The 12,326-nt window shown below is 43.1% G+C and overlaps 1 protein-coding gene across 2 annotated transcripts in view; it reads right to left on the reverse strand.

Annotated features, from left to right (window-relative positions):
• Positions 1 to 10,883, reverse strand: part of musk (muscle, skeletal, receptor tyrosine kinase) — a 93,825-nt gene extending 82,942 nt beyond the window's left edge. The window contains exons 1-6 of one of the 2 annotated variants that reach the window (XM_076079956.1): positions 10,824 to 10,883; positions 4,880 to 5,010; positions 3,988 to 4,139; positions 3,738 to 3,865; positions 3,327 to 3,468; positions 3,073 to 3,197 (exon numbers count right to left, since the gene is read on the reverse strand). In XM_076079956.1, coding sequence (XP_075936071.1) covers positions 3,073 to 3,197; positions 3,327 to 3,468; positions 3,738 to 3,865; positions 3,988 to 4,139; positions 4,880 to 5,010; positions 10,824 to 10,883 — 738 coding nt within the window. Of the gene's footprint in view, positions 1 to 3,072; positions 3,198 to 3,326; positions 3,469 to 3,737; positions 3,866 to 3,987; positions 4,140 to 4,879; positions 5,011 to 10,813 lie in introns of both variants that reach the window. The other variant, XM_076079955.1, reaches the window with a different exon arrangement.
• Between the last annotated feature and the right edge of the window lie 1,443 nt (positions 10,884 to 12,326).

Here is a 12,326-nt window from a genome sequence, read left to right on the forward strand (position 1 = left end):
AATTAAAAACTTAAAAAACTTTTAGATCAGGATGCCAGAGGTTTACAGAGGTGGAGTGGCGATCGTAACAACAAAATCCAAAAACCAGAACAGTGATGTCAGTAAACATTGTAAACATGAGTTTATGGTCTCAATCTCTAGTTTCAAGTCTTCTTCAACACAACATGATGTTCATTTAGTACATTATGGTCCATTTAGAGTCAAACAGACCATAAAGCAGAGTATGCTTTAGGGCGGGGCTACCTTGTGATTGACAAGTCGCTAACACAGCGTTGTCCGGTCTGGGAGTCGTCCGTGTTTTTGTCTTAGAACTTTAACCCTTTCACGGTCGTCAACTTTCTGGTTCCCTAAAAATGTCTTATTCAGCGTTCGGTTGCACCACCCTCTCGTGTCACTTCTGGTTTAAAAAAAAAAACAAGGGCCGGCACAATAAACAACATTCCAAAAGCCAAAATGTCGAGGCGGTCCTCAAACCAAGGGATGAGGTCACAGTGACATTTTCTACTTCTGTTTTTATCAACATCATATAACGTTTCATCACTCACAGACTACTGGAACAGTGATGACAAAAAATAGATTCCTGGAGAGAAAAAGGTATCTGCTAACAATTTATCACGTTTTTTCAGAGCCCAAAACCCAAAAATAGTTTCTGACTGGCTGCCACTTGAGTAAATATTGACTCGTGACTTATTCAATCAGGAAAAGCCTCTGTCTTGTTTCTGTCTGCTTTCTGTTGATTTGTATCAAGGTTGGAACTTTTTACAGTACTGTCCCCAACCGTCCCAGAGACAGAGAGGACACCCTTCGGACCCATCCAACAGAAATTCAGACAGCTAACACCGTATGGTAGAATGAAACCACAGCAACAAAATAGCCACAACATATGCTGTAGACATCAAAACTGTGAATAACATGTGAGGAATATTCAGAAGGTCTGAGTATGAGCACGGTGAATGGCATCGGCATAGTTGCTTTCTAACTTGGCCAACTGACCTACTCTCCCCTACAGACTATGATTTTAGCGCATCAACTGAAATCTAAATAGAGCATTCTTTCCTCCTTTCTTGGTCGGATCCATTACCTTTTCTCACACAGGAAGTGGAGATCTCGCTCTCCTGGTGTTTCACTTAAGTTAAAAAAAAATAAAAAATAGTTTGCACTCGGCATGAGTCATGATTAATGTATTCTCCTTAAGCATTGCATGTCGTTCGAACTGCAAGGGTGGATTAAAACCAAACCTTCACAGTGACTTACATGTTAGAACGTCGTCACTAGATTATTAGACTTAGCACGGATCACAACATTTGGCACTCTGGGTCTCAAAAGCTGTTTGAGTTATGTCGTTTATTCAAAACCTTCATCAGCAGGTACCTTTGTTAAATCTCTTTAAGTTATCTTTCTTTGCATGAACTTAACATAGACCAGCCCTCTGTGCCAGCCGTATATCCCAGTGAGACCACCTTACATGGCCGGGCTGTCGGACCACGAAGCCGGGGTCTCGCACAAGTCAGCAGTTTAATGCAAACCATTCAACGCCTTAAGATCTTGAAAGAGGCGACCCCTGATCAAAGCCCATGACACTGTGCATCACCGGCTAAATGCAAGGCAATCTCTTCAATCCTCTGTCACCCTAATGAGAATTCCGCTGCTGTTTATATCGCTGATCCTGCGGCTAAATCATTTAAATTGACTGTGTGAAGGAGTGAGACAGACAGAGAGAGAGAGAGAGAGACATCCAGGGAGAGGGAGAGAGAGAGCGAGGGATAAGCGGGTCATTTCTTGTGCGTTTGCGGCACAGTATGTGCGTGTGGATTAGTGCTCCTCGTGTCCCGGTTTCCCCCCCCGTTCGCCCTTTGCTCGCGTGACCAGGTTACTATGAAGTTTTGCTTCTGTGTTTATGATCTTAATTGTTTTATCTATTGAGCCACATGGACATATTAATAACACCACTGAGCGGTACGGTTCCCGGTGTCCCAAAAAAGAAGAACATCATATTAGTTTAGACCACATGGCCCCAAATAGACCACAAACAAATGGGTATGCTTTAGGGCGGGGCTACCTTGTGATTGACAGGTCGCTACCACGGCGTTGTTCAGTCTGCGAGTTGTTTGTGTTTTCGTCTTAGAGCTTTAACCCTTTCACAGTGTGTTTTCAGTTGAAATGGAAGTTAGTTGTAACCCTTTTTGGTTGACTAAAAGTCTTATTAGCTCCACCCTCTAGTGTCCCTTCTGGTTGCAAAAAAAACAAAACAAGATGACGACAGAAAAAGAAACAAGATTCCGAAGGCCAAAATGTTGAACTTGAGGAAGTCCTCATGGACACCATAATCCTTGAACGTGAAGTGCAGCTGCACCCCCCCAAATAGACCATAAAGAGAGATCCACTGGAGGACTGGTAGAGGACAAGTAATGGATTTGTTTCTAAATGAGTCACTGTATTCATGCAGTAAGTTGGTGCATCTGCCTCTGTCTCTTTGGATTTGCCAGACAGCTATAGGCAGCTGTTCGCTGCTAATTTGACAAAAGCGGACAACGCTACTGTGTAGATTTCCAGATCCATGCAACGGTAAGTGGAGATTTCACAAATAAAAAACTCAACGTGAGTATTTTCATCAGACTGCGGTGCGTGTTGGTCGTTCCTGACTATCTACTCTGTCATCGTCGGAGCTTTCCCATTACGCAGGGCTCTGCGGCTGACAATGTGTCACAATGTCAAGCCGTGCGATGACATTTCTCTGTTGCTGGCTGTGTGGACTGACATCTGAGACGGACTCAACCACGCTGAAGGAGACAACCGCAAGATCACAAGCATTTATGAGAGACAGTGGACGTGGACGGATGGATGGCCGGATGGAGCTACCATAAATAATGTTTTTTTACTTTGGAAAAATTCAGTGGAGAGCTTTAGTGTCTCATTATATGTGGTTTAGATGCTTTTTGACCCCTCGGGGATACATCAAAAAGAAGATACAAGCCGAAATGAATCAGCATCTGTTTAAGGAACTTTTAGAATATTGGTCAAACCCATCAAACACTTGCTCTCACAAAACACACACTGAACCTGAACACTCACCGTGTTCCCGTTTTCCAGCCAGGTGATGGAGGGGATGGGATTCCCCGTGGCGTTACACTCCAAAGAAATCTGGCTTCCGTACACTACCCGCTTCTCCTTGGGAACCCGCAGGATTCGTGCTGGAGCTGAACACATGCACACAGACACACGATATATTGCAACAAATCAATTATATTCCACTTTTCTTTTTCTTTCAAAAAAAAAAAGACATACTGTACCAAGAACAGACAGTGAACCTGTGTTAAAATGCATACCCTGGACCTCTATAGTGACAGGCTTTGAAAAGGCCAATCCAAAGCTGTTCCTGGCCACACAGCGATACTGTCCTGCATCCTCCTTCTGTATGTGATGGATCTTCAATGCACCGTAGTCAAGAATGGTAACACGGTCACTGACCTGGCAGAGATGAGACCATTTTTATTACTTTATTTAAAAGATGGAATTGATTTCTCTACATTTGTATTCCATTATGTTTGTATCCGATTCTATGGGACAATAGAAACCAAACCCAAAAGAAGAGGTGGTCCTCTATGCAAACATCCCGCACACACTCCCAGTCCAGGTCAGACCGACACAAATGTAGCTAAATCTATGAAACGTCTCATGTGGCTGGAAAACGTCCCTTTGCCAATGCTGTACACGTCAAAGTGAAAGAAAGTGCGTACTTTGATGAGCTCGTCATCTTTGAGCCAGGAGACATCCGGTTTGGGGTTGCCGAGGGTAACGCAGGGCAGCACTGCTTTGGATTCTACCAGAAGGGTTACGTTGGTAGGATGGCGTTTGATCTGTGGCTCTGGCGGAAGGGGACGGACAAGATACAATTGTTTAGAATCATCAAATTATTAAATTATTTCAGAAAATCTGAAGACTCCTGAAGACTCCACCACAAAAAACCGAGGGACACAGCAGACATACTCATCTTGAGCTGCAGAGCCCCACAGCTCTTGGCTGCCTCTCCGATGCCGTTAGTGGCGAGGCAGCAGTACTCCCCATTGTCCGTCTCTCTCACGTGAGGGATGCTTAGCATCTGTCCCTGCTCCCTGGTAATGTACCGGGGGTCATAGTACCTGGTGGGACAAAAAGGACGGTGTGAAGCAAAAAAGAGTGTGACTGTGAGTGGGAGAGACCAATGGACTTTTTACCATACTTTTAAATTGTCTGGGCTTTAGAATTATACTTGTTAGACAAAGGCCGAATATGAACCTTACGCGGAACAATCAGTGAATATGTGATGACCAATATCTGCACCTGGCAATATTTAGAAATTATACTTGTGCAAATACCTGCACAAATATTAGCATTGTGACAGTCAAAATGAGTAGCTAATCTTATGGGGTATGTAAGTTGAGGAGTCTTACAGCCTACTTCTGTATATCTTGTCAGACGGCAGCAGGGTAACCCAACTGTTACTGGGGTGGGTATTGTCTTTTTTATAACCTTTGGCCTGTTATGTTGCAAGTTATGTTAGGTTAGGCCATACCTAACAGCTATTGCTTTTTTTATCACTTTAACATAACCATAGCCTGAGGATGATGATGTGGCAGCTGTTTCACCATTTTGAGGTTAGCCTTGTAATGGCAAGCAAATACTGAGACAAGAACAGAAAACACATCTTCCTTTTTGGAAGTATCATGTGACATACCTGAGTGTGAAAGAGTATTTTGCACCAAATATGAAGACAGAATAAAGACAAAGTAAATCCCAGATTACCTTTTAAATCTTTTGTCATTTGCGTGGTATAGTCCTGAATGAACCTACAAGAGTGGACTCCTAGATGAATGCTCTAGTTGAAAGAGGTCAAACTTACATGATTGGGTGGTTATTCTTGGTCCAACTGATGTCAGCACGGGGGCGGGACTCCACCTCACAGATAAAGGTGGCGTTGTGATCCAGCAGTACATCCAATGTCTCTAATAAGGTGATGATGCGAGGCGCTATGTGGTGAACATGTGAAGAAACAACTTTTGTTACAAAACCCATTACAGTATTTGGACAAAGGGATTTGATACTGGAATTTTTTGATTTCCTGTCCACCGTAGTACACGGACATGACATTTGGCTGAATGTGCCTTTGAGCTGAATCCCAGCTGCATCTTTTCAACTTAACTATTTGACATTCTTGGCATTCCTTTTTCTAGCTAGAGTCATCTGTTTCCATCATCCAGCTATGACTAACGGGACCAGATCAGAGGTTTGTTACAGCTTTGGCCCCCCGATTAGAGCAGAAGAGGGGGATTTTGAGGGGAGGGGGAGGTTTTGCAATGTTGTGTAAAGTATGGAGAAAGAGAGGAAGAAAAAGATTAGAGGGAAGAGAGGACGACAGAGAAGGAAAGACATGTAGTTGAACTCGACTTCCGCGTTATTTTTTATTTTTCTAGTCAAGCAGAAGTTGAATCAAGGACATTTCAATTCAACGTTCATGGATAGGCTCCATCCCCGTTGCACACTCTGTTCTCCGCTATCTCGTTTCCACAGATGGTCTTTGTTAAAAGGAGAGCGGGTAAATTACCAGTTCTGTGGGTTAGGGTTATACAAGCCATTAGAAACACCTGTTCTTTTCCATGATATAAACCAGCTGAATCCAGAGTAAAGAAGCGATCGATATTAATTCATCCAAAAGAGAGTTGAAGGAAAAAGGAGAAGAGGGATTATTTTCAGACAAGTGAGAGAAGATTAAAAGGAAAGTATAGGTAAGCTGGTCTTTCTTGCTCTGGGTGAATATATTGAGTAGAAGGGGAGTAAAAACAAAAGAAACAGACATGTTCAAAGGGAAAAGGGATGGAGGGAGATAGTAGCAGCACATGGGGGCGAGGCGGTAACTGTTTATATGTGGATTCAGATCAGAGACATACGGCTCGCCTTGAACTTTGTGTGAACTAAGAGGAGAGGAAGAGGGAAAATAGAAAACAGGAGAGAAGAAAAGGTAAGATCAGAGGAGGGGAAAGGGAATGGAGAAGATAAAGAGAGGAGAATAAAGGAATGGATTTGGGTTTAAGGGACATTATGCTTGTTTTTTTCGTCTCTTGTGAAACAAACAATTTCACAATAACATCGCCGGAAACGACAGCCCACTTCCACACCCCTGACCTCAGGTCACTGCTGCTGTTTGGCTATGAATGTGTGATGGAAAGGGAGCTACTGTAAATCATAATGACACCCTGGCATGGTGTTAACACAGGGTTTTAAACACTGGGTTGATATTTTTAGCCGAGGTTGAAGTAAGTTGAAATATCTCACTTGTGCATTCTTCATTAAAGGGCCAATGTGTAGCATTCCGGGGGGAATCTATTAGCAGGAACGAAATATAATACTCATAATCATGTTTTTATTAGAGATTAATCACCTTTAATCGTCCTTCATATCTCCATTGGGAGCCCTTAGCGTATTTATGTTACATGCATAGACTGTATATAAGAAGGGGACGTAGTCATCGTAATGTCACCCATTGGTTTGTGGACTGCCGTTATGGAGCCCAGAGTCCGGCAATTTCGCCGTCATCATCTTACATCTGTCGAATCACCACTTGACTGAAATATCTCGACTATTGGACGGATTGTTGTGACATTTTTTACAGATATTTATTTTCCCCAGAGAATCACTCCCAATGACTTTGGGGATCCCAGAGTCATTGCCACCAGCAAGTTGACATTTTTGTCTTTTGATTAACTACAGGAAGGATTGCTGTGAAATTTGGTCGAGATGCATGGTTCCCAGAGGATGAATCCTAATGACTTCGACGAAGACTTTTCTTCAAGCGCCACGATTTGTTATTGTTGAGTTTTTTGTGTGAAAACTCTCAACAATTTTGAGATGGATTTCCATTCATGTCCCCCCCAGGATGAATTTTGATAGACTTTTTTACCTAGCGGCATCATCAGGTCAGAACATTTCTCTATTCGATACTTTGGTTTATGACCAAATACTTGTAAAACTATGAAGACGCTCCCATCAGCCTTCCGCTGTGCGTTGCAAAATTAGAACGCTACCAAAAATAAGATCGGGTTGGTTTTTGAGTCGGGGTCTTGTTCACGAGTGAGGGTAAGATGGAGCGGGAGATCGACAGGTGGATCGGTGCGGCTGCAGCAGTAAAGCAGGCGCTGCACCGGACCGTCTTGGTGAAGAGGGAGCTGAGCCGGAAGGCAAAGCTCTCAATTTACCACTCGGTCTACGTTCCTACCCTCACCTATGGTCACGAACTCTGGGTCGTGACCGGAAGGACAAGGTCGCGGCTACAAGCGGCCGAAATGAGTTTCCTCCGTAGGGTGGCCGGGCTCAGCCTCAGAGATAGGGTAAGGAGCTCGGTCATCAGGAGGGAGCTTGGAGTCGAGCCGCTACTCCTTCGCGTCGAAAGGAGTCAGCTGAGGTGGTTCGGGCATCTAATTAGGATGCCTCCTGGACGCCTCCCACTGGAGATTTTCCAGGCACGTCCAACTGGGAAGAGACCCCGGGGAAGACCCAGAACACGCTGTAGAGATTACATCTCCCAGCTGGCCTGGGAACGCCTCGGGATCCCCCAGAATGAGCTGGAACATGTTGCCGGTGAGAGGGAGGTCTGGGTCAGCCTGCTTGGCCTGCTGCCACCGCGACCCGACCCCGGATAAGCGTAGGAAAATGGATGGATGGTTTTTGAGTGGGTTTGTTGCTTAATGTGTTTTTTTTTCTCCCCACAATGTTACTCTTGCTATTGCCAATATTATGTCTGAACAGACAGACACCATCTGAAGAGCGAGGGCTTCGCTGCCGCCCATGTTCAGTCACATGACTCATTGTTTAGAGCAAACGAGAGCCTCGCCAGGATTTCACCTTGGGAGAGGTTCTTGTTATGAAATGCTGTTTGGACATCAGAAGATACAGTGCTGTTAAGAGCTTCGGAAGAGTTACAGTGGTCACATCTGGCCTCTACTGTACGCATTGCAAAAGCCTTCTTGATCCAAACGAAGTGCCTCTCATTTTCACTCACTTTCCTGTATTTTTACTGTTTGTGTTCATTATGGATTTGTATATTGTAATTTTCATGTACGTGTAGGTCCTAAAATGAATGTAAAACCCTCACATATTATAGCCAACAAGTGAAAGTGCATATAAACCATTTTGTCTTAGCTATCATTTTCTACTTAATACATTAAAATCATTTAGCAGACGCTTTTATCCAAAGTGACTTACAATTCAGATTCTATCACATTTCTACACCGTAGGCACAGCTACGGGAGCAATTTATCGAATCGCTCTGTCAATTGTGCTCCTGCAAATGCCTTTTACAGCATATGCCCTTCATGTTTCCATTGTTGATGCCTTTCTCTGCAATGACCACTGAATAAATATTTTTCTCTTAATCTGTAATTGCATCTTTTTCTGTGTTTTATTTCCTCCCGTATTCATTATGACCCTTTTTCTTTCCTGGAACAGAGGCCTGTAACTTGTAACATCCCTCTGTGTTTGCTTTTGATTTGCAGTTTGTCCTCTAGTTTTTTTCCACACTTTAATCAAATCGTAAACAAACGTTCCCTTCCGATTCTATCACGCAGACCAGACACATGTTTCTTTTACTCGATTGTTTCTTGTTTGACCACAATGATAGAAACACAAAAATAGTATTGTTCTCGTGGCAACATCAGGGGATCAGATGTCTGCAGGGGAGTCGACCGTTGTTTGTAGTGGTTTCGGCTCAAAGGCAGACACCCCCTTTAAGCCATCATGCTGCATTTAAATGCAGAAGTGGTCTTGATTCATCCCGCGAGAACATACTTTACAATACTGAAAGCATTATGTGGATAATTACAAAAGACGTCAAAAATCTTGATTGTGACCGAGGATAAATTGTGGCTCATGCTGTCATCAGGTCATTTAACAGAAAAAATTGAACTCTTGAAACTTGAAAGCCGCCTCATTCACGGGACCACAGCGACCTGAGGTGCCTACGAGACAGATGTCCTTCTTTTCGGGGACACATTAATGATAATGATCAACATCCATTGTGTTTGTTTGCTCCGACTCATTTTTAATGACATAGAACAGAGCTAATGAAAGCCAGCACAACACACAAATCCTTTTGTGTCATCCATCTCAGCTTTGCGCAACTGACCCGTGCCCCAAACACCACAACAAGGAGCCAATAAAAATGATATAATAATAATAACAATGCAGATTTACAGCACTTGTTGCAAAATATTAGCAGCTTGTAAATCTGTGTTCAATCAAGCCATTCAACTTGATGTTAAAATAAACACATTTACTTTTTGCATTTAATTAAAGCAATAAATAGTTCCACATAATGGAAACGCACTTGTTTGCTTTCTTTCCTAGAGAGCTGTGCAAAGATGGATCTGGTATCGATCTCATGTCTGCGGGTGAAGAAGCTAGCGGGCGGAGGGGGCGGGGGAGAGTTGTTTTACAAAAGTTAAAAACAAATCAGGACTACTTAACACATATCCTGCTTGTATAACCAGTACATTAATATACTTTTTAAGTTTTTAGGGGGAGTTTCACACTGGAACTAGTGAGATAAACAACATAAGGATTCACAATCACACTATAACCTTTGGGTACTGGATTCTGAGGAATGAGGTGGTAGCTCTAGAAAGAATGACAGTGGCTTTGACAATATATATATATATAATATATATATATATATATATATAATATATATATATATAATGTATATATTTTCCTGATTTGGAAAACATTGTTGCATTTATAAACAGCAGTAAAGTGTTTTTGGTAGATGAGTACATTTTATTTTCTCATTCCTTTTGTACAAGTTATTGCTGACAGGATGCTATATGGCCCAACAAGATCAGTGCGGTCCACAGCCTTCTGTTTACGCACAAGCACAGCGTGGTGTATGCCAAAGCCCAGCGCTGCGCCATGGCAACCCAACCCGGCTACACTATCTGCCCGGGCCAGAATGTGACAGCATCTAAGCCACCTGTTTTCTGCTGAGCCAATCTGTAGCATGAACTCTACATATAAAACATGTAGTGTATGTCAACAGTCATGCGACTGTAAAACTGTGCCAGCCTTTTGATACGGTAACCATTCTCACATGTCCCGAGGCCACGGCCGAACTCACTGCTGCTGCTGCATCAAATTCTTAAGTGAACCATGAGAGGTCCATTTTTCTTATCATTTCTGGAGCTGTTTTACTTTCATACGGCAAAAATAGATGAGTCACTGAAGTTTGTTAAAGTTTACGAGTTCTGTTACGAAAATAGAGGTTGTATGGTGCCCACTAAACACAACAGGTTCTGATTATATTTGCACATTCATTGCAGCTGAGGTGGAGGCCAATCGGTTCCTGAACACATTTACAACAGCCCGCTCAGAGGATATGCCAGAGTTGTAGGCAGGATATAAGTTTAGTCACATTTACACCGTGCAGGCCTCTAAACACCTTCTCCTTCTCCCTGCATGCAGGATGTGGTGGAAAACAGGTGATCTCAGTATGTGGAGAGAACCTGCATCCTCTTTAGGAAAAAGTCTTTGCAGAAATTTGACTACAGATGCCAGAATGCTCTCTAGGAGATATATTTGTTTTCCTCATTCATTGTTGCCATTAGATACGTACATGTTCTGAGGCATTATCTTCTCATCCTTGTCCATTTTTACCCCCTCCTTCTATTATTCTGCTTATGACACGATCAATATTTGTATACAGCTTCTATACACCTCAATGAATTAAAGAAAGGTATAGCCTACAAAATGACAACTTGTGCTAAAGAAGACAAATGGAAACCTCACTCACCTCCCTGTATCCCGTAAGCCGAGGTGACCACAAGCAGCAGAAAGACTGACACGGTTTCCCCGACCTTCATCCTGGCTCTAGAAAGGTCCTTTCACAGGTAGCCTATGCAGAATGAGCAGAAAGGAAGTGGGTCAGATCCCCATGGCAGGTGAAGGAGACGGTCTCGTTGGTTCACTTGTTGTGTTCCTTTCACTGTGTGCGTCTCAGCCAGGGACAGCCATGAGCTCTGTGCTCGATGAGGACCAGCTCAGTGTGTGTGTGTGTGTGTGACGGACAGTGACAGCTGCTAGCTGTCCTTATGTACAGTCACTCAGGTTTTGTAGCTTTGCTCAAAGCTCCTCGGGGTCCGGTGCTGGGGAGCTATCCTCACCCACAGTGATCAACAACAACAGTGTTTATTCAACGCAGCACACGGAAACAGAAGTCAAAACACATGGAAATAGATAACTTCACTGTACTAATAATAATAGTAATAATAATCCACTTCTCATAGACGTGCTGTAAATGTTTTGCTGTCACATATCCCTGATTTCTCTTTTTGCACAAACTATAGTCCAAGTTGCTACAGTGTGTACAGATCTTTACCCTATAAAGGACACAAAGAGGACAAACAAACTGCAGAGAACAGCCACATCACCCCTTAAAGGGAGGTTACCGAATAAAATAAGTTTTAGCAGGATACATATACAGTATAGGGCTGTATCTTCATTTGTCACGAATATTCAGTCTTATACGCAGATAAACACTAAGGATTTGTGTAAAGAATATCCGTACACACTATGCATTTTTCACAAGCAAATGTACACTCAGGCATGTTCCAACTCTCTACTTAACATGTATTCACTGTTACATGTTGACACACACACACACACACACACACACACACACACACACACACACACACACACACACACAGAGTCCAGGAGGCAGCCTTTGTGTCCACCTGTTGCCTGCATGTCCTGTTTTATTTTGGGAAAGGAATGGCATTTCAGTTCATTTGCTCCTCATCCGGTGCTGCTCTGGATGGAGTCGACTATTGTACTCCCACAGCAAGCACGGTTACACATTGATTTTTAGGGGGGCAAAAAAAAAAGAAAAGGTGGTTGTGTGAGGTTGCCATAACTTATGTCAGGCAGTTGTCTTTTGTCATGTCAGGTGACAAAGATGGAGGATTTTGTCTCTTGCCCAGTGTTTGTTTTTAATGTTCTTTCCTCTTAATCCCCATCATGCTGTGTATTTGATAAAAATCTCCCTCCATCTTCGTTGGTAGGGGGGGGGGGGGGGGGGGGGGTTAGCATAAGTGTCAAACTATTACTTTGCCTGGGAGCACTGACTCAGCGGTATTCTTCTGGTACACTGATGCTCTGACTCCCTCTGCTGACACAGAGATGAACTGCTCCTGAATTAGAATCACGGCAGTAAACTGAGTTTTGCAAACTTCTTTTTTCATTTCAGACACCGAAAGGTTTTTGTTTTTTTCTCGCAAAATGGACACTGCATGTGCATTCCTGGA

This window comes from Anarhichas minor, unplaced genomic scaffold, assembly GCF_050575085.1.
Source record: "Anarhichas minor isolate MPS153535 unplaced genomic scaffold, ASM5057508v1 ptg000073l, whole genome shotgun sequence".
Lineage (NCBI taxonomy): Eukaryota > Metazoa > Chordata > Actinopteri > Perciformes > Anarhichadidae > Anarhichas > Anarhichas minor.